A 21,897-nucleotide genomic window follows, 5' to 3' on the forward strand; every position below is an offset into this window, starting at 1 on the left:
ATTACATCTAATATAACTTAATTAGTTTTGGCTTCAGTTTTTGAGATCTATGTTTTCATATTTTTGTTTATATATACCTATATATGTATTAGCATTATGTACAAAAATTAAACAAAAAAATTAATAATATTTAAGTCGACTTTATCAAAAGGATATGTTCACATCTTTTTATCTAATAGCTTATATATTGTATAATAAATTTTTAATAATTTATTTATGTAAGGATTTCAATTACTTCGGTTTTGCAATTTGATTCACTACGTTTGCAAGGCTTCATTTAATCTGTGGGATTGTCGTGGTATTAATTTATATATATTATTTTTAATCCTTTTAGCTTATAACGTATTTATTGTATTTATTTCAAGAGCTCCTTGGTTGCTTATTATTTTTTTATTTATTTTTTGTTTTTCATATATATCTGATATTTAAGCGCATGTGACTGTGTGTACTTGTACTTGTACTCGTACCGTTTCAGTTTTGATACAAAGTTTGCAATTGATTGGAGGAGGAAGTTGCATATTGACGACTTCTGAGGATGTTCATATGGATTTCGGAGGAAGCTGTTGAGTTCACATATGGCGGTAAATCAGCTGCTCCGCTAACGCGACAGTGTAACAAAGCATAAGGACAACAAGACTGAAAATTGAAGTTGATTATGCAGAAAATGTTAATATAATATTTTGATAAAAACCAAAGAATATAACTCTAAGGATAGATAATTTTACGCACATACGACGATACGACGAGTATATAGTAGAGATGCATATGTGAGCAAACAGGATACTTAAATACATAAATACACACAAACAGCTAAGACACATATCACATATATACATTTAAGCGAGCAAATTTTATAATTTTGTTTATTTATTGTGGAAATATAAACATGAAAGATAAATTATGTAAAAATTTGGAAAAATTGCTGGTTACAGGATTTCACACTGATAAACATACTTTACTCTGGGTTTATAAGTACATATTTCATATATTTGCATACCCTGAAGTAACAAGATTTGCATATGCTCATATTATTTGAAAGTTTTTAGCATTTTGATGGTGTTAGACACCGTATCAGAAATGAAAACGCCATCTGTGAGTTAGAGTTAGAAATGAATTAAGTTGATTATATAAAGAGTTGTAGACTTAAGAGAGAGAGAGTGAGAGTGAGAGTGAGAGTGAGTGAGTGAGAGAGAGAAAGAGGTATTTGTTTCAAAATTTCATGATATGAAAACAAAATATACTTAATTGATATATATATATTTGTACTGTAAACTAATAAACTAATAAATAAAAATAATTTTTAACTTATTTTATAATATAATTTTGATCAATACTTACTCATATGAATTTGAACTAAACTTAATTAATTTACTAATTATACACAATTTTGTCTACATAAATCAATACTTTTATAAATTTAAACTAAATTTAAATAAAATTATTAATTTTTTTTAAAATACTAAGATAATATAATAGTATTGTAAAATTTTATTTTTTTTTCTTCCATCACATAAACTAATTCTAATGGCCTATGTCACATTTGAGTAAAATTGAAGATTAAAATTAATTTTTTTAACAATTTTCACACAATCATTGAATATAAGGAATACTTAAATTAGTCAGTGAGATGGGTGGGCCTCTGCAGAAACTCCCCAGCCATTATAGAGTAAAAGTATCCAAATGCACTAACTCGGAAAAGGCTCAACATAAGATACAGTATACTGCATTTAGTGGATTGAAATTTTATTCATGCTTTAATGCTGATGAAAAGGTGATGAAACCAATACATACACAATAGTTTCCTTCTATCATTTTTTGATATTTTCTATTTTATATTTATGCGGGTATTTTAGTCTTAAAACTAGAATAGAACAGTGAACAGGGAAAGTAAAAAATTTATATACATTTATTATTATGTTGAAGCTATTTGAGCCAGTGCACTTGAACATTTTTACTCTTTCTTAACTGGAGGTATTTTCAAAACCCCTCTTTACGTCTTGACTGGATTATTGTTTATCACTTCATCAGATTAAGCAATAATTGACCTCAGATCTGCATACCTCCCCGAGGAGCCTGTAACCATTCTGAGATTTGATAACACGGTGTTGGTAAGTCAGTCAGTTTTCACAAATAATTTCAGGGCTCTATCCTTAATATATTTTTTAATGGGATCAATTTTGACGTCCCTGAGAATGTTATTCGTCCTAATGTATCATGGTACTTTAAAAAATCTTCTCAGAGTTTGGCTTTGTGGAATTTCTAGCTGGCGAATAGTAGTGTTTGAAGCTTTGCTAAACGCTACATAACCATATAGATGTGGCGGACGAATTATTTGGTTATATATCAGTTTCCTGTTCTTAGCATTGAGATTTTCATTTCTGAATAGCGGTTGGAGGTGATGAAGAATTTTGGCACAGCTAATTCTTTTCAGTTTAACATGTATAAGCATTTATATAAATATATATTTATAATATATCTTCAGTTTTAATACGTAATAAAAAACAATAGCTGCTTCTAAGAAAAGTTGTCATGTGTTACTCATATTACTAGATACTTAGAATACTGAACGTTTTGTAAATATTTTGCATACATAGGTACTACAATATTTTAAATAATTTGAAATTTTTTGCTTATGTTTCAAAATTTATGTATTGCATTTTTAAACAAAAAAAAATTTTTATATTCATAAAATATTCATAGTGCAATAAATTTTACTAGTCGAGTTTTTTGACAGATTAATCTCTTTGTGTTTAGCATTTAAATAAAGTCAACGCTTTGTAAAATATTTTTAATTATCGTCATAAAAAATATTATAACATAAAATAAAAATTAAAACAAATTACAATTTTTACTTTTGAATTTAAATATTAATAACAGAGTAAATATTATTTCACTAATGCAATATAATAAAATGATAATTCAACAATTATAAAATGTTAACAACAGTCTGTTATGGAAATAATTCCTCTTCTTTCTATTAACCTATTAAGTAATGAGGTTTATTTATTTTAATTTTCGACTCTATATCATTTACTGAAAAAAGAGCATTATATATAAAATATGTTTTAATTACAGAGCGATTTTATAGAAGCTCAAACATGATTTACTGAAGTAATTAAATTAGATATAAATAGATAAAATAGATTTAATTGTGGATTTTGTTACGCTTCAATTGAAATACAATTAAGAAAGTGCTAGCTAATTGTACTAAAAGATAGTCAGGCCGCACTGAAAGCAATTGAATCCAAAACGTATAAATACAAGATTTTATTAAAATGTAGCGCATCAGTGATGAGCATCAAACATCACAAGGTTTTTCTTTGCTGGGTTTCTGGACATAGCAATATTGAATGGAATGAACTACCAGATGAGATGGCCAGAAGACGTTCTGAACTGTATACAAGAGAGGCCGACCTCTCAATACAAACACCGACATGTGAACTATTTAGGATGATTGAGGAAATTACCAATACGATGACTAACAATTTATGGGCTTACCACGAAGAGTGTGAGGTCGCTAGAACCTTATGGCATAGTTTGGAAAAAAATAAAACTAAAAGCCTTTTAGACTTCAGCAAACCAGTAATTCGTGTACTTACTGGAGTACTAACGGAGCACTGTGCAATTGCGCTTATGCTCCAACGGTTGTGAGTTCTAACAAATGGATTATGCAGGAGTTGCCAAGATGAAGACGAGACAGAATGTATAAACCACTTCTTGTGTCTCTGTCCAGGACTGCAGACAAGGCGACTTCAATGTATTGGGGAACGACTTTTCACTGGCTTAGAAGAGATAACGAAAGCAAACTTATCGGATCTCTTGGTATAGTTTTTGAGGGCATCACAATGGGTAATATATGCCTCCGAGTGGAAGTGCTGACAAGTGTCAGCATGCGCCTTTTGAACCTAACCTAACCTAACTGTACTGATTATATGAAATAAAAAGAAAGCAAGAAATGAAGAAACATTATTTAATATTAATAAAATTATGCTAATTAAATAAATATAATAAAATCAAAAGTATATATATATAACGAATATGTGCATATAATAATTGAACTTTAAAAAAAAGTGCTGGATAACTGTACTAAATATAAAAAGAATGATATAAAAAGAAAGCAAAAAATGAAGAAACATTATTTAATATTAATAAAATTATGCTAATTAAATAAATATAAAAAAATCAAAAGTATATATATAACGAATATGTGCATATAATAATTGAACTTTAAAAAAAAGTGCTGGATAACTGTACTAAATATAAATAGAATGAAATAAAAAAAAAGCAAGAAATGAAGAAATTTTATTTAATATTAATAAAACAAGGCTAATGAAAAAAATATAATATAATCAAATATATACATATAATAAATATTTTCATATAATAAGTGGCTTACATTTATTTACGTATATAAATCACTCTTATTTTATTATTATATTAATACTTCAACAGATTATTTAATTAATTAATATCTTAATTGATTGTTTTGGTTTAAGTGCTTTAATAATTGCTTTTCATAATTTCTATACTGAAATAATTATAGAAATTTTGTTTTCATGAAATTTCAAACAAAAACCTCAACAAAGAGTAAGAAAAGCGTAAGAAGCCAATTAATATGAGTAAAGCCAATGTAATTAACATTATGGAATTAAAAAGCATTCACACACAAATGCCTTACCTTTAATGTTTTTTTGAAAGCGGCTCGAAAATCCCTATTGAAGTAGGCATAAATTATGGGATTTAAAGCCGAATTAAAGTATCCAATCCAGAAGAGAATTCCGACGACGATGCGTGGCGTTGTGCAAGTATCGCAGAGGGTGGAAGTGATGTACCTGAAAGTGATGTAAAGGAGCATTCAAATTAAATGCAGAAACAGCAGAAATTAATTATGTTTGTTATATAAAATATTACATATTTGCAGGACGAATTTAAAATTTATTAAAAACCAAAAATAGCTACAAAATGAGAAATGGGAAAATGGAAAAAGTCAATTTTTATATTTTTTTTTTTTGGTACGTACCACAAGAAAAATGGCAGCCAACAGAGCAAAAACGCGCTCATTATTATGCCTAGGGTACGTGCGGCTTTACGTTCCCGTCTCATGGTTGAGATGGTCGACTGTTCGACTTGTATACTTGGACGTGGTTTGGGTATTTGGCTTATCTGTAAATGCTTGTCTAGCAATAAAGCAGCAACTTTCGACCTAAAATGTACACGCGATGTTGATGTCCATATTGTTGTTGTCATTTCGGTTGTAGTCGATGATGATAATTGTAATGATTATAATCGCATTCGAGCGAATGTATGGCAAAAAAGAAACAAACGTAATTGTTATTAATTGGCAACATTTACTTGATGGAGTGCGTATCGAGTAGCTACTTGACACTTGCAAAAATTTACCTGTACACTAAGCGTTCCTGTCTGTCCGCCTCAAGATAAATGCGATAATACATGGATAGCATGACAATGCCTGGAATCCAGAAACTCATGGACGAACTGACAATGGCGTAGGCTTTGTTCACTTTAAATTCACAGACCTACAATGAAATAAATTAGAGCATTAAGTAACCAAATTAATGATATACGTATGCTTGAAGTAATTGTATTACACCTAAGGATTATGTTTAATTCAGAAGAAAATATGAACAAGAAATCCAAATCCACTAGATGTATAAATTAATACAAGTGAGAGGAGGAAAGGAGAACGTTGTTACTAAGTAGTAATTAGTGACTCTCTTAGTATTATTTTGACTCAACTTCACTTATCCCCCCTTCATTGTTAAATTAATTAGTTATTCGTGTTAAATTAATTTATTCAAATTTATTGAAGGTGGTTATTAATTATTTATCATTTTTTATATATTTTGCAAAAATATTCATTTATTACGGTTTAATAATGAATTGAGTGCTAATTTATAACTTGGTGACATTACAAATTTAAATTAGTATAGTTACGAGTTTACTTTTTTCAATATTATTTAGATTTTCAAAAACTTCTGTAAATTTTAATGAAAAACTTTTAAGCATTTGGTAGAAGACTTCTTTTTCCGCTCTAAGAAAGAAGTCAAAAAAAATTTCAAAACGACAGTGATATTTTTATAGATAATAGCTATAACATAATATTTTTACAGGCTAATTGGAAAATTTTTTATAATTGCTAAAAATAAAAATGAAGAAAAATAAAATATCAAATTATTTTATAAAGAGGTTTCTTCGAACAGTAGTGAACTACAACAACAAAAATTCATTTTATATTATTTTAATGAATTGAATTTTTGGCTGACCATACAGCTGTTTCGAGTATTGCCAAATACTCATCATCAGAGGTCTTGGAAATAATTCCTGTATTTAATTATTCCTATATAATTATTTTTAAGACTGCAAGTACCAGGAATCGAAGTCGGGTCCTGTCAAATGTGAAGCTCAGAATCAGTGCACCTTAACTAACTAACCCAAGGCCGTTGGTACAATAATTTTTATTTAATAGATCAGGAAACTATTTCCTAATGAATTTCTGAATGATGATTTCCTGAAAATGTTTCCGGATGAGTTTCTCAATGATGATTTCCTGATGATGACTTTAGAGTAAACTCGAAATATCGATTAAATAAAAGTTATTGTAAAATAAATCATTGTTTTTTCTTAATACATATTTTTAACAATAATTAAAATTGATCAATTAACATGTGGAAACACTATATTAAAAATCGTTTGACCATAAAATAATAAATAGATAATAACTATAATACATTTGAAATATATTTAAATAAATGTTTTTAACAAAAATTTAATTATATATACTACAATATCACAATAAGTAGTTACTCGAGATAGTCCATAATATAATATACGCTTCAAATAGCTTATTAAATTATTTGTATAAACTTGAGTTTTAAATATTTGGAGAATCAATTTTAATTTTTTTTTAAGTATTTACCAAAACAAAGCAATTAATGCATATAAATCTTTTATATATTAGTTTAATATTATATTAAAATATATTTTATTAAAAAAATTTTTTATATATTGCATTATATATTATATTCTTATAATAGAGCCGGAAATTAAACTGGTGTTTCCAGCAAATCAAATATTTAAATTTATTTTCCAACTTAATTTGTTTCACAAAAAAAAAAAATAATTCAGATGTCTTTTTTAATTAAATATATTAATAGGTGTAGGGGCCTAAATATATGGTCATTCTTTTATACAGTTTTTGATATCATCACCTCCGATTTGGTTAGAATATTTTTAAAGCTCGTTTTATTAAACAAAAATACCAGTGTCTCGAGAAAAAATATTTAAAGTTTTATCTAGGAGCTACGAACCAATAGGGTTTAGAATTTTAGATAAGTGGTCATATCTCACGCTCTGTTAATGATAGAGGCCTATAATTTATTGCATTGAAGGATACTAAACTGAAATTGTAATAAATAAAATAATAATTAATTTTTTAATACTATTAATATTTATAGCAGTTATTAATATTAAATGTTAATTAAAAAAAAATTTTGCTGTGATTTTTCAACTTTCGAAAATTGTTTCTTTTACTTTAGATTTAAATTTATGAAATTTTATTAAGAAATTGAAATTCATGATAGCGTTATTTTTAGAATTATTTTTTAAAAATTAATTACGCCTGGTAAAAGTAAACTATGGATAAAACTAAAATAAAAACATAATCAGGTCAACAAAGAAATATGTTTGTATAGCGTTTTTAATGCCTTAAGCACTCTTTATACTACTATATATATACTTTATACTACTACAACGAAGTGAATAGTTACAAAAAAAGGTTTAAAAAAATTTCATTATTTTAATTTTATTAGTACTCCTTTCAAATAATATTTATAATATTACATATATTATACAATAAGAATTTGTTTTATCCATAAAAAATAAATTAAAATTACTTACAACAATCACTCATAAAATACCTGACTTCCTAAGTAAAGTTCACTCACTTCAATATTATGAAAATTTCCTTGAAAATTTGATTTAAACTTCATGTAATTAAAAAATAAAAAATTTGACATGCTACCAAGGCCACTGGCGTCCCACGTAGCGTATGAGTTACGTGCATTTCTTCCCAAATTATTTTGCTTCATTAATCAAAGCGAACATTTTCTCAAACAATTCTAACGCATATTAATTAAAGTGTACATTTAAAGACTTCGAAAAGTTTCTAAATTTATAAATTTAAAAATTGCAAAATTCAAAATTAAAAATACCAAATTATACACGCATCATGTATTTAGATCAAGATATTATTATAATTAGTTTTAAATATAAATTAATAAGTATTTATGAGAAATTTTACTGAAATTAATTAAAATTCAATTTCGTTAAATGTGTAAACAGAGCCAAAGCGCAAACACACACACACACAAAGCAATAAGTAAGGAAAGCAAATACAATATTAAATTCGAAGTAAATTTCGTTAATGAGAAAGCCAGTATGTATGACATATTAATGAGATTTATTATGTTAAATGAGAATAAAAACAAAAACAAAAACAACAACAACAATGATAATAATAGCACCAAGCACCAATGAAAATAAGTACCAACACAAAAACAAAAACAATAACAAAAACTAATTATAATACAACTTTATGCTAATGCAAGCAGAACTTCAATTTATACTGTCATCTTGTCTGTCTCTGTCTCTGTCTTATGTTCTGCTCTGCTCTGCACTGTTCAGTTCAGTTCAGTTCAGTTGAGTTCTGCTTTAAAACAAAATAAGAGGTTAAATTATGGTAATGCTACTGACAGTGCGTTTCTGTGTGTGTGTATGTGTGTGTGTGTGTGACTGACAGTAAATTCATCTTTCCAAAGCGTCTTAAAAGAACAACAATTGCAAGTAATTATATTATTTCATTGACATTTATATTGCAATATTAATAGTGACATATACAAACAAACACACAAGAATCGAGCAACAACTAATAAACAATTAATTTTATGTAGATGGTAGTGGGGTGTATGTGTGTGTGATTGTTTGTTATTTAATTCCTTTTAATGTCAATTAAATAAAGAAAAAATAATGAAAGCTTGGGTAATGATTAATTTTTACTGTAAAAGGTTTCCGCACAAAAATCTATAAAAATGCATATATTTCATTAAAAGACACACTGCCACACACACACACATATATATAGTAAAAAATCATTTAACTACATTATGCAATTTCCTTTAAGTAAAAGTGTTTTAATTAAGTGCCACGGAAAGGGGGTAGTAAGAAGTTCGGAGCTTATTACCATAAAATGCACCAACGTTTACAGGGAAATGTAATTACGAAGTTTTAATTATGCAATTTTTTGTCGGAAGATGCAAAATTATTTTCAAAAAGTTTATGGACAAGCATTTACATTATTATGAAAAGAGTAATTTGGGTTAAAATAATTTAATCACTACAATTTTTTTTTTTAATTTAAGTCAATGTAAAGTATTATAAGATTTTCATTATAGAATATATTAGCAAATCAGTCACAAACCCTTTTTCGTAGTAAAAATATAAAAACTTCTAATTATTTTAATTTTTAATAGTTAATTATAGTTAATAATAATTTAAAATATGCATTAATATGTAGAGACTAAGACCCAGCCCACGCACCATCATCAATATTGAGTGCTACGTATTCAATTTTTGCGCAAGGCTTTCAAATATTTTAATAAAAAAATTATAATAAATATACCTATGTATTTTATAATTCATTGTAGTACGTATATATAAAATAATGTGTAATGTAATGTTATTAGTTTTTAAGATTCTAAAACTTTTTGTTGGGTTTTAAATATAAAAAAAAATATGTGTACTATATTTCATTCAAGTTCTCTTCATAACTACTTGCCTGACCTAATCTCTAGGGCCCATGCTAGGGCCCACACTTGCGTAAAATTGAAGATTTAAATTTAAATATTAAATAACTAATTTTTATAACAGTTTTAGCACAGTTTACTACACTTGCGGATTGAAATTTTCCTTATGCTTTGATGCTGTTGAAAAGGTAATGAAACCAATATATGTTTAATATTTTTCTTTAGACATTTTTTGATATTTTCTATTCTACATTTACATAAGCATGTTATTCTTAATACCAGGAAAGAAATGTTTACCTTTCTAAAGGTAAAGTAAGAAATTTATATGTAATTTGTGAATACCAAAATAAATGGTTAATGACTTCTAAACATGTTTTCTTTTTTGATTTTGAATATCAAAATAAATGGTTAATAACTTCTAAACATGTTTTTTTTTTGGTTTTCAACACTAACATATAACCAAGTAGAGTTTAAGTATACGAACTTTCAATCTGCAGAATTCATCAAATGAAGTAAACATCAAAAACTTGTGCAACAAAATTAATTTTCAACAATTTCTCAAGTGTGGCATGGCTCTATTGCAAACTCTTATTGATGCTTTATATAATCTTTCAAATAATTTTAAGAGCACTTATTCAATATATTACATAAAGACATGATAAAACGATATACATTAGAATTAGGAAAACTTTAAACGATATTTTAAGTTGACTCTTCTGAGCTCTATTAATTTCTTAAAGAGAAAATCTTCTGAAGTGATAATTTTTTATCTGGAGGACTTTATGATATCATTCTAAGGTGTATGTAATCTTCTCATCTGCCATCTGGTGTCAATGACAAATCTTACATATTTTATTGGATTTAATGTACGATTTGTAAAAATCGTTTACAAAATTAAATTTTTGTCTGGAAAACGATGTAGTGATATAGCAAACGTTCAATCATATCTTATATGCACCATCGTCTAAACAGCTTTTACAAAAGGGCCTACGGAGTGTACTCAATTTAGTCACGAGCTTACTTATCAAGTAATGATTTATAACAGGGCTGTCCAGACCAGATGCGATCGCAAGCCAATACAAATCAGTGTACAGATTAAAGGACAGCAGAAACAGATATATACATTCATAGTTGTTATTATAAATACATTATAACATTATAAATACGGTTATTATGTTAAATTTCGTTTTAATAATTTATTAATTAAAATTCATTTATTTGGTGTAGCATAAAAATAAAATAATGTAGTTTTACCGGTACACCAAAAGAAAATTTGAGTGATTGTAGTAGATTAAAATTACGTCTCCGGCCGCATATTGCCTTCGGGCCGTGCTGTGGACAGCCCTGATATATAATAACAATTGTAAATAAATTGATGGCACTTGTTGTTTGACTTAGTAAAGTGTTAGTTTCTTTGTGTTATCTGTTTAGTCAAAGTTACGTTAGTTGATGTGAGATTTGTTTCATCTGTCAAGTTTATCTGTCTATCTTAGCAGATATTTTCTGTTTGATCAAGAAGAATATGAACATAAAATAACATTTACTTGACATAATGTACATTTAACAAATATTTTAAACGTTCGACTTTTTAAACTTAAAGCCAAGGTCAATTGACGAAAGCAATTAATTTTCTATTATTTTTTCATAGAGAGATATATAATTTCTTGTGAATATATATGGCAAGTAAATTTGTTAATGAACTTTTACAGCAAAATAACAAAACTCGAAATTTAAACATACAAGTCAAGTACGATATTGAGTCAGTTGACTTATGACCACTGACTCTGACCTTCAGACCTGATAGGGCACGACTTCAACTCTTGGTACTTGCAGTCCTAAAAAATAATTTGCGACTAAATAAATATAAGAAATAATTCCAAGACCACTAATGATAGGTTTTTGGTAATACTCCGGACAGCTGTATAGTCAGGCAAAAATTCATTTAGTCGGCAATTTTTGTTGTTGCAATTTAGTAAACCTCTATTTTTAAATAATATTTTTTTATTTTGTTCTTCTATGTTAAACAAATCTTAGTATTCAGAATTTTTTAATGTAATAAGTTTTTAAATACTTATAAGCATTTTTTCTTTTTTTTATATTAACTAAGTTTCATATAAAGATTTTTAATTTTTTAATTTATTAATAAATATAAATATATTAATATATATATAAGTATTATTCTTTTAAGTTAATCTGACATTATAAATTTTGTAATTAATTAATTTTTTCATTACATAAAAAATAAAAACAATTTTTTAAAAAGTATTATTTTACTACCGACCAATTAGTCCGTTGTAAAGCAAAATTATCATCAAAGCTAAATCTTAATTGTAATTTTATTGAAACTCAACCAGGTAGTTTTATCTACCTGCAAAGTTATGCAAAATTAAAGATATGTCCTTTAAGTATTTGAAAAATATGAAAATTTGAATCAAAAAGCATAAAAGAAGGAGATAAAGCCTAAAAGAAATAATTTATGGAAATTTTAAACTATTGCTAAATAATTTATGTTTCTGGAGCTATGCAGATATGTGCATGCATTTGCATAAATATGCGAACATGTGCAGCATGCAAGCACAGCATTTCCGTTTTCCTTCCCTTTTTGGAAGGGAAATATGCTGAATTCTTCTGAATATAGAAAAAATTTTCAAGTAACTGCATTTTTTGATAAAGAAAAATAAATAATATTCAAAGAAAAAATATTACATAAAAATAGAAAGAAAAAAAAACAAAATTGAATTTAGTTTTTAAGCACTTTACTTTGTATCAACACAGCAAAAAAAAAAATATATGTAAAGAGGAAAAATTTAAGTGAAATAAATAAGAAGAAAATGGAAAAATACACGGAAAGCGCATTAAACGAGTCAAAACAAGCCATTTTGCCCACAGCATCAAATTTACTTACTCCTTGCAATTTATTTATTGCACTCGGATTTGTGCTACTTCCTATTTGTGCTTGATTCTTCACTCTCTATGCTAAGCTGTGATATTGCATTTAGAAATTGCGAAATTGTGTCTTTGTTGTGTCTATTTTATTTTTGATTTTATTCAAATGGTAATGCAATTTAACTTACATGTGGATTCGATTTTAGATATCTCCAATTCTCGGTTGTCGTATACCAACCGGAGCAAATTGGCAGAAAGGAGAGTAGTGCTGGCGACAGCCATACCATCAGCAGCATGAAGAAGACCCGCCTGTGCGTCATTATTAAAGGATAGTCCAAAGGTTGTACGATGGCATAGTATCTGCAAGAGACAACGCAATGTGGTTAAAGCAAAGCATTAAACAAAATGCAAAACCAATGTAATATATAAACTCAACAAAAATTCTTCTTTGAATATGTGTATATATGTGGAATATATATATGTGGAAGATAGTTTTGTCTTACCTATCAACCGATATGCAACACAAATGCATTATGCTTGCCGTAGAGAAATACACATCGAAGCTGTTCCACATATCGCACATCACCGTACCAAACATCCATTTTCCAGATATTTCAACGGAAGCATTGAATGTCATCGCACACAATGCTACCAACATATCAGCAACGGCCAATGAGACAACAAAGTAATTTGTGATGATGCTGTTGTCGTTGTTGTTATCGTTGTTGTTATTGTTGTTGTTGTTGTTGGCCCGGAAAATAAAATAAAATAATATAAAATACAATAAAATCATTTGCATACAAACACTCGCACACAAACACACATACATACATGCAGTTGCATGGCAGTAACATATGCATATATGAAAGTGTGCTGTATGGTATACTCGTAGATAAATGTAGGGTCATCGGAGCGTATGAGTGATATTTTAAATTTTACAAGAAATGTGCAGTACAAAAATAATATTAAAAAAAATTTTAAATAAATAAAGGTTGCAAAAAAATTTTATTTTTAACAACAAAAGCAAATTAAAGTATTAATTTAAATAATTTTCAACTTAAATATTTATAGACACAGTATACGAGATAGAGTATATATATGTATATCTTTTATTTATTTTTAAAATTGATATTCTGAGCTGTTTTTATTTGCTATTTATTTTGGCATTTATTTTTAAGCTTTTTCAATTTGTAAGTCATGTGAAGTGCAAATAAATAAACAAAAATAATATATCAATTTTGTGCTTTTTAAGCTTATTACATGAAATATTCAAGCAATATTCCTGCTACACTCAAAATCCACTTGAGACGCTTTATAACCGATAATGGCAATCTCATCATAGAAATTGTTAATAAATCATACAATGCCAAAGCGGAAAATCCAATTTATCGTTAGAGTAAATGTGAAAGTGAAGGAAAATGTAGAGTCAGCATAATGCCATAATGCCACAATGCCACAATGACACATTGCCACAATCATTTAAACACTTTAATGACAGTGAAATAGACAAAGAATTTATAAACTTACTGTCGGCGTTTACATTATTTGCAACGATTTATCCTTTGACTTCTTTATTGCAACATAAGTAGGAATTCATGTTTCACTAATTAAGCTTAATTCCCTATTTTGGTTTTACTGCCGACACACAAAACAACTCATAAACCTTATGTGCGGCAAACATAAACATAAAAACGCGAACTCATACAAAATCCAAACTACAAATGTCACAAGGGCAAACGAAATGTTTGCCGGGATGAGTGGCAAGGCGGTAAGGCGGTGGGGCGGTGCGGCGGCAAGGCGATAACTGAAGTATGTTGGCATTAACGAAAGGTTGCAGCAGGATAATAAACGCCCATTCTTTATGTGACACGCATTTTTGCGATTGGGACGCCTTGAGGCGTTTCGCCATTAAAATGCCAAAATAAAAGTGAAAAAATAATAAAATTGTTAAAATTGCTTATTTGAGTTTACACTTCAGTTGTGCGGTACAGATTTTGAAGGGTCATATCAGGTAGAGTTAGAGATGTTGATAAGATTATAAAGTTAATAAAATGATAATAAAAATGTTTAAGTTTTATAACTATTACTGGATTTTATATTTCGTTTATGTGTCTAACTAAAACGAAAGTTCTGTAAAGAATTCATTTTAGAACAGTATTGTGTGTAGATAGTGAAAAATGCATCCATTTTAGTTATTACCTTTTAAATATTTTATGATTTAGTTAGTTACATTTTTTAATTGTTAATTTAAAATATATTAAGATAAAATAGTAAAAATTTAATTCGGATTAGGGGTTGAGCTTCGATGTGTTCCAGAAAGTGTCACACATTCTCTAATTAGATCCCGATAATGAAACCATTAGCAGTTCTTATCAAGATTAATATAAATCGAATACTTGTTCGTAAATCCAGTAAGAAACCAAATGATTTAGGTCTTACAAACAGAGCTACATGCGTTACAACATAACTGATTTTGTTTAAGGTTAATATAAGAATCGATTAATTTTTTAATAACGAGTATAAAAAAAGACATTTAAATAATAGAAACAGAGCAACATTCGTAGCACCATAATCCGTATTGGTTCTGCTCAAGGTCAACACAAGAATCGGGTACTTTTTCTTTTATTCACTACAAACCAATTCATTTAGCTATAGGTGACCGGACTGCTCACAGTATAAATAAGTGCCTACTATCTTATCTTAGAGTAATTAAGACGAAATATAGTTAACTATCTTATGTTTAACCACATACGCTGCAACAAATTTTTTATTATAGTTACCATCGCATTATAAATTAGTATCTATTTATGTTTCATTATGGTTGTAGTTGCATTGTAAATTAGTGTTAATTTAGTCACATATGTCGCAATAAAATATCATTCGAAAATATATATATAAAATATTTCATATACTTCTCTATTTAGAAGAAGATAAGATGCCTAGTCACATTCTTTGTGAATGCCTGGTTTTGATACCAGGAACTCTTACATCTTTTGTTCAGTAGGGTCACTTGTTAGTATAAAAGTTCTTTGGGTATTATTGTTGTTATTGTATCCGGTGGGGATATAAAGAGAAATTTGAAAGGCTTATAGGACAATAACATGGATCGCAATGAGGTGTGTGATAATAGGTAAGGGGAGAAGGGGGTGTGGGAGATACAAAAACCAACGAGTTGTACTCATTTATCTAAGTAAGATTATCTGCTCAAGATTTTTGAACCTAGACAACTTCAGATGATTATATTTAATATTAAATTATGTAACTTTACTTTAGCCATAAAGAAGGTTATCATCAAAATGATCTATGCCTTACTTAGATAATTATTATTTTCCTGATAATGTGGATATATTCAAAAATCATCAAAATGAACTATGCCTTAGTTAGATAATTATTATTTTGTCGGTAACGTGGATATATTATTATTTATTATTTTGCTGATAATGTGGATATATTTAATCTATATATCCATGATCTATGCCTTACTTAGATATATATTATTGTGCTGATAATGTGGATATATTCAAAAATTATCAAAATGATCTAGGCCTTACTTAGATATTTATTATTTAGCCGATAACGTGGATATATTCAAAAATCATCAAAATGATCTATGCCTTACTTAGATAATTATTATTTTACCGATAACGTGGTTATATTCAAAAATATATATAAAAATATACCAAAAAATGATGGATACTTTCCATATCACCCATCCAATATTTTACAGTAATGAAACTATCCTTTATTGAAACTTTTTACATTTTAGATAAATTTATTAATATTTAAAAATATTAACGCAATGGTTATCAGTAAATTTAGAATGCAATTGAATTAATCTTTTTGATATAACTATGACAAAACAACAATTGGTGAAGTTGGTGAAGTCGGTCTATGGTTTTTGATTATGTATACAAACTGTAGCAAACTATAAAGAGTAAGGTATGATGAAAAAAAAGATTACTCTATCTTAAACCTCAATGAAGTTTGAAATACCGGTTATACCGACACGTCGCGACTTCGACATTATTAATAGAGGTCTTTACCGGTACACAAATTTGACAAATTAGAAGCAAAAAGTCAAGCAATATACCAACTGCTGAGCACGTAATTTCAATCTACTTCCACCTTCACCTCAAAGTACAAACAATTATGAAGCTACATAGACACATAAGCATCTAATTACGAATATCCTTAACGCGTATTTTGTAAATTGTCACACGATTTTCATATTAAAAATTCCATAAATTTCATTAATGAAAATTTATTAAATTTTATTTTGTAACGTTAGAATGTGAATTACAGAACATATTTGCACATTTGTTAAATGAAAGATAAGCAGCGGGTTGACAGAGGTGAAACCCTTCAAAAAGGGAAGGATATAAGCTCGACTGACTAACATACTTGACTTAAGGGGCACAGTCATCTCATTTGAATAGTGTTAAAAGGCAGTTCATTTATCAACAGAATATTTTTTATCGCATATGTTCTTTTACTTTCCCTTCACCTTCTAAATCACCTATTCGAAATTTTAATATAAATGATTTAGCAAAGGAAGATGATGTTATGAGCGTGAATTATTTACATAATTCAAAAAATTTTTTCTGAATTTTATTACAGTAAGCAATATGAATTTAAAGTTTTAGAATAAATTTCCAAGTAATAATAAGAGAAATTTGTAACTACACCCGTAACCCGTAACAAGATGCAGAAGACGATAAGTAAGGAATAAATATATCTTCATACTTAATTACTTAGGTTTTTTATTTAAGTAAGATATTTATAGTTCGATTATATGTTGGAGAGCATCTATTCAATTAATCAGTACGTTACTGAAGAACTCTTAAAGACTTTTGCTTTAAAATTTTTAAAATTTTGATACAAGTACTATTTCTGGAAATATATAGTATGTGGTATATAATGCAAATGGGATAACGAAATAATGATGAGGTATTAATAAAATACTTTTAATACATTTGGATTTAAAAGTAGTAAAGAAATTTTAATATAGGTAAGAGCAAAGAACCTATCTATATAAACTATATAGAATTGTATCTATATTTATAAATTAGTTAAGAAATTAAACTAATAATTGTTATAAAAGAGTTTAGGAATTTAATTAATTTGGTATATAGTTAGTATAGTAAGTATCGTCTTCGAATTCACACGGTATAAATAAAAGAATAAATGAACTATTACAATAAATTCTAACATTGAAGAAATTCTTTAAACAGATTTTTTGTGGAACTATTTTTCATTTTTGTTAGTGCTGGTATTGATCACTTTTTTGTTAAGTTTGTTTTTTTGTAGTAAAGTTATCTAGCTATTCATATCTATAGTTGTATAGACTTGGCTCATTTAGATGTGAAGTGTTTGGTTATCATTATTAAATGAAATACATCTTTGCTCCATATATATAAGGCAGTCGTCGGACAGCGAGAGAGTGTAAGGCAGTAGTAGGAGAGCGAGAGTGAAACAATGGGAGTAAAGCGAGTGCATGCAATAATCAGTAGTGTGAGTCGGTAGTCGTAAAGCTGTTGTGTGATAATCGGCAGAAGCAGTGTGAAGGAGTTGAAAAGCTTTGAATTATATATCATACACTTTTATTACATTAAATTAATTTTTTTACATTTCTCTCGGACTGATTTAATGTGTCTTTCAAGAGATATGGGTTACTTAGACTGTACAAAGTGGGTAGATTATATTGCGATACTCTTAGGTTTAGCTGTATAAGATACCCCTGTCAGATACCCCTATTTTAAATGCAGAAATCGGAGTACCGTGCAATGCTTTTAATGCCTACAATGCTGTCATCGAAGTAATAATTGAGAAAAGATTATAAGTGGATATAGTTTTCTGAATATGTTTCATATAAGATTATATTAATATTATACGCCAATACTTTATGAGTACTGGATAGTGACAGGGAAGAATATTTATGTTTTCTCTTTTCTAACAGATTTGTTATTATTATAGTTATATGGCCACACATTTACACATTAACATTAACTTTAAAAAGGGGTTAGAATATTCCCGATGTAAGGCATGTAAGAGGCGACTAAAATTCATCTGACACCATCGAATACTGTTTGGAGTATAAATAGTGGAAAGTAAGTTTTACTTGCGGCAGCCGATTGAAAGTATATATCTCATATTCCATATCTCATACCTCAATTCTGACCAATTGAGGTTGGTCCCTTTAATGAAATTATTGTGGTGACTGTGTTTGAAAAAGTAAAGTTTCGATAGTAGAATGATTGTATTAATTTTTTTTTATTCAATATGAAGCTACATTTTTTCAACTGATTTCTATATCCAAAAGAGAAGTAGAGGTATTAGATGGACCTTGTTTCCTCCTACGGAAGAAAAAATATAGCTTTAATTGGTACTGGCGAAATTTCTTGGAATTCTGAGGAAGGTATTAATCGTTGCATTATACTGATACTTATGGTAAGAGTATCGTAGTGTTAATCCATAATAGCAGGTAACCACCTTAAAAGCTATGGACTTTGTGTGTAACACTGCATCAATTGTTAGACTTTTGTATCTTGCCCTTTTTATAGTAATTGAAGGATGTCTTCTGCTATAGCTTTATCCATAAGTTTTCATAGATCGATTTTTGTGAGAAATTTTTTTTCGAGAATAGAATAGACTTCGGCTTATATGAATTTCAGCTGACAGATTCGAAAAAGTTTATATTATTTTTTTTTTCATGAATGATTTTAAATTTGAACTTTGTTTTTCATTTTTAATCTACTAAATACGCTATATTTTCCTTAAATGTCGTCGTATATTCTGCTTACTTAGTGCAGTTATTTATAGATTTAATTTTTATTTCTAAAATAGTTGGAAAGCAAATATCTTGGCTATTTTGAAAGGTCATGTTTAGTTTCGATGAAGTTTTTCGCTTAGTTAGCAAAAACGAACAAAGAATTTCAATAAAATTCTATAAAATTTTAATATTCTACATTTTCACTCCATAGTTTGTTTACTATTTGTTATTTAAATTCCTTATTTAGATTTATATATAAATTGGCTTTATTTTTGTTAATTAAATTTGTTCTGTTGTGTTTTTGTTGTTTCATTTCCCTTATGAAAACCGCAACAAACTTAATTGTTAATTAAACAATTTCAATTAACAGCACGAAACCATAAATCCAATTCCCCAAGCAACTTAACAGAGTATTAAATTTATTAATAATAACATCAACTGATTTGAACTGCATCAATCACTGTGGCTTCTTCTGGGAGATGCCTTCAATTAGGCGAACAAATTGCTGTTCATTTGTTATATGAATAGAGACAGAAAGACACAAAGAGAGAGAGAGAGAGAACGAGTGTTCAATTAAAGGAAAAAGTAATAAAAAAAAATCAACTGAAATGTTGAAAAAAAAAAATATAAAACTGAAATTGAAATGTTATCAGAACTCAACTGAACTGCATAAAATCGTTAACAGAGAAATTGTGCTAAAATGTCAAAGGACGAAACATGCAAACTCACCGCAATTTTCTATGCTGCATAACCGACACAATCACAAGCATATTACCGAGTATGGCGGCGAGTATGATGAAACCAATAATGAAACATTTGACAATGACAAATGTTAAGTGTGAATCATTCAGCGCATCCATAGGAACTGATTGACTGCTGCCCAATGTACCAACGCTCAAACCGCTACCACCGCTGCCTTCGAGGTTGCTACTAATGCCCCCACTAATTCCACCCACACCACCAATTGGCGTACCACTCGCATCCATTAAGCTATCGACAACGAAATTTAAATATTTTGTTGCTTTAGCCTCCTCATTAATGAGCATAAATTGATTGTGTTGTTGTAGCGGATGATGCTGTGCAGTTGACGGCGCTGGTGGTGGTGCTGTTATGCTGGAAGCGTAGAATGTGGTGGCAGCATTTGTGCTCATTGTTGTTATTAAATTTATTGTTGTAGTCGTAGTTTTTGTTGTTGCTGCCGTGGCTGCTGTTACTGTTACTGTTTCGAGCGGTAATACTGACGGTGCTGCTTTTATTGTTGTAACCATAGGTGTCATATTTAATAATAAACTTGTGGCAACTCTTATTTACTGTTGTTTTTGCTTTTTGCTTTCGTTTCCTCGCTATTGTTGTTGATGTTAATGTTGTTGGTGGTGGTGATGGCGATGGTGGTAACGGTGGTGATGGTGATGGTGATGGTGGGTATGTTGACAATGGGATGATAGTAGCAGTTTTATTGTTGCAATGTGAGTATTTATGCACAATTACTGTTTGGTTTCACACTAAATGGATTTACTATTGTGTAATTAGCAGGGAAATTCATTTTTGGGATTTGTGGTATATCCATCGGTGGTAGGCTAGGCAATTGTAGCAGTGTTAGTCACTTACTTGTTGCTGTATCGGAGAAGGAGTAACAGCAACCTTATTGTATAGGTAATAAAAGTTATTCTGTTGTCATTTGTTGTCATAGTCAATCGCATTCATTATAGCTGTAATGAAATATAAGGATAAATTTAATAATTAATTGTTGTGATTTATGTTTTTTGAATTAAATCTCTAAGCACAATTATATTAATTTTAAACTGTTAATTTTGAAACTATTATATTTCCATACAACAAATAGATTGGTATCACATAGCCATGTTTGCTGTAAAGAATGTGAGACTGAAAATGGTAGATCTAGACAAAAGGCAGCTGTAACAAACGGTTAGATTACACCAAGACCAAATATAAGAATAATCACCTGCAGCAGTATTGGGGCCATCACACCGGTGGAAGTCATAAATGATTACCAATGACCCTTTCCCGAAGCAATATTAAAGTAGTTCCAGAGTAGGACAACGTTTATAGGTTGGGGATACGAGATATTTTGGTCATATCATCCGAGGTCCAAAATATGAATGGCTGCACCTGATTGTGGAAGGCAGAATAGAAGGAAAACACGACATGGGAAGAAAACAAATATCTTCGCTGAGGAACATCTGACAGTGGACTGGGTTACGAAGGATTGGAGAATTGGTAGATACTGCTAGATGCAGAGAAAACTTCAAAACCATTATTTCTTAATGTTGTAATTTATAAGATGATTGAATAAGCAATTAAAGAAGCAGAGATACACGTCTTAATTTATTTAACGTGACCACCTTTCGTGAAAGCTCAAGGTCACGGTGCTCTAACACATTTATTAGTATTATACACTAA

At 28.8% G+C, this 21,897-nt stretch overlaps 1 protein-coding gene across 1 annotated transcript; it reads right to left on the reverse strand.

The window, feature by feature from the left end:
* Positions 1 to 376: 376 nt before the first annotated feature.
* LOC119679606 (octopamine receptor beta-1R-like) lies at positions 377 to 21,177 on the reverse strand. Its single transcript, XM_038092058.1, has 7 exons — positions 20,206 to 21,177; positions 13,211 to 13,408; positions 12,896 to 13,067; positions 5,401 to 5,537; positions 5,021 to 5,203; positions 4,679 to 4,832; positions 377 to 636 (listed from the first exon to the last, which is right to left on the reverse strand). Exons 1-7 carry the CDS (start codon positions 20,751 to 20,753, stop codon positions 472 to 474), a joined length of 1,557 nt encoding a protein of 518 aa, XP_037947986.1. The 5' UTR covers positions 20,754 to 21,177; the 3' UTR covers positions 377 to 471.
* Positions 21,178 to 21,897: the final 720 nt, after the last annotated feature.

Source organism: Teleopsis dalmanni, chromosome 2 (assembly GCF_002237135.1).
Source record: "Teleopsis dalmanni isolate 2A chromosome 2, ASM223713v2, whole genome shotgun sequence".
NCBI lineage: Eukaryota > Metazoa > Arthropoda > Insecta > Diptera > Diopsidae > Teleopsis > Teleopsis dalmanni.

Excerpts from the sequence above, each read along its gene's own strand:
- LOC119679606 (XM_038092058.1), bottom strand. The coding sequence starts at position 20,753 with ATGACACCTATGGTTACAACAATAAAAGCAGCACCGTCAGTATTACCG. Across the intron at positions 13,068-13,210 it reads TGTTGCATATCGGTTGATAG|ATACTATGCCATCGTACAAC; the intron begins GTAAGACAAAAC and ends TGTCTCTTGCAG. Across the intron at positions 637-4,678 it reads CTTTCAAAAAAACATTAAAG|TCTTGTTGTCCTTATGCTTT; the intron begins GTAAGGCATTTG and ends TTCAATTTTCAG.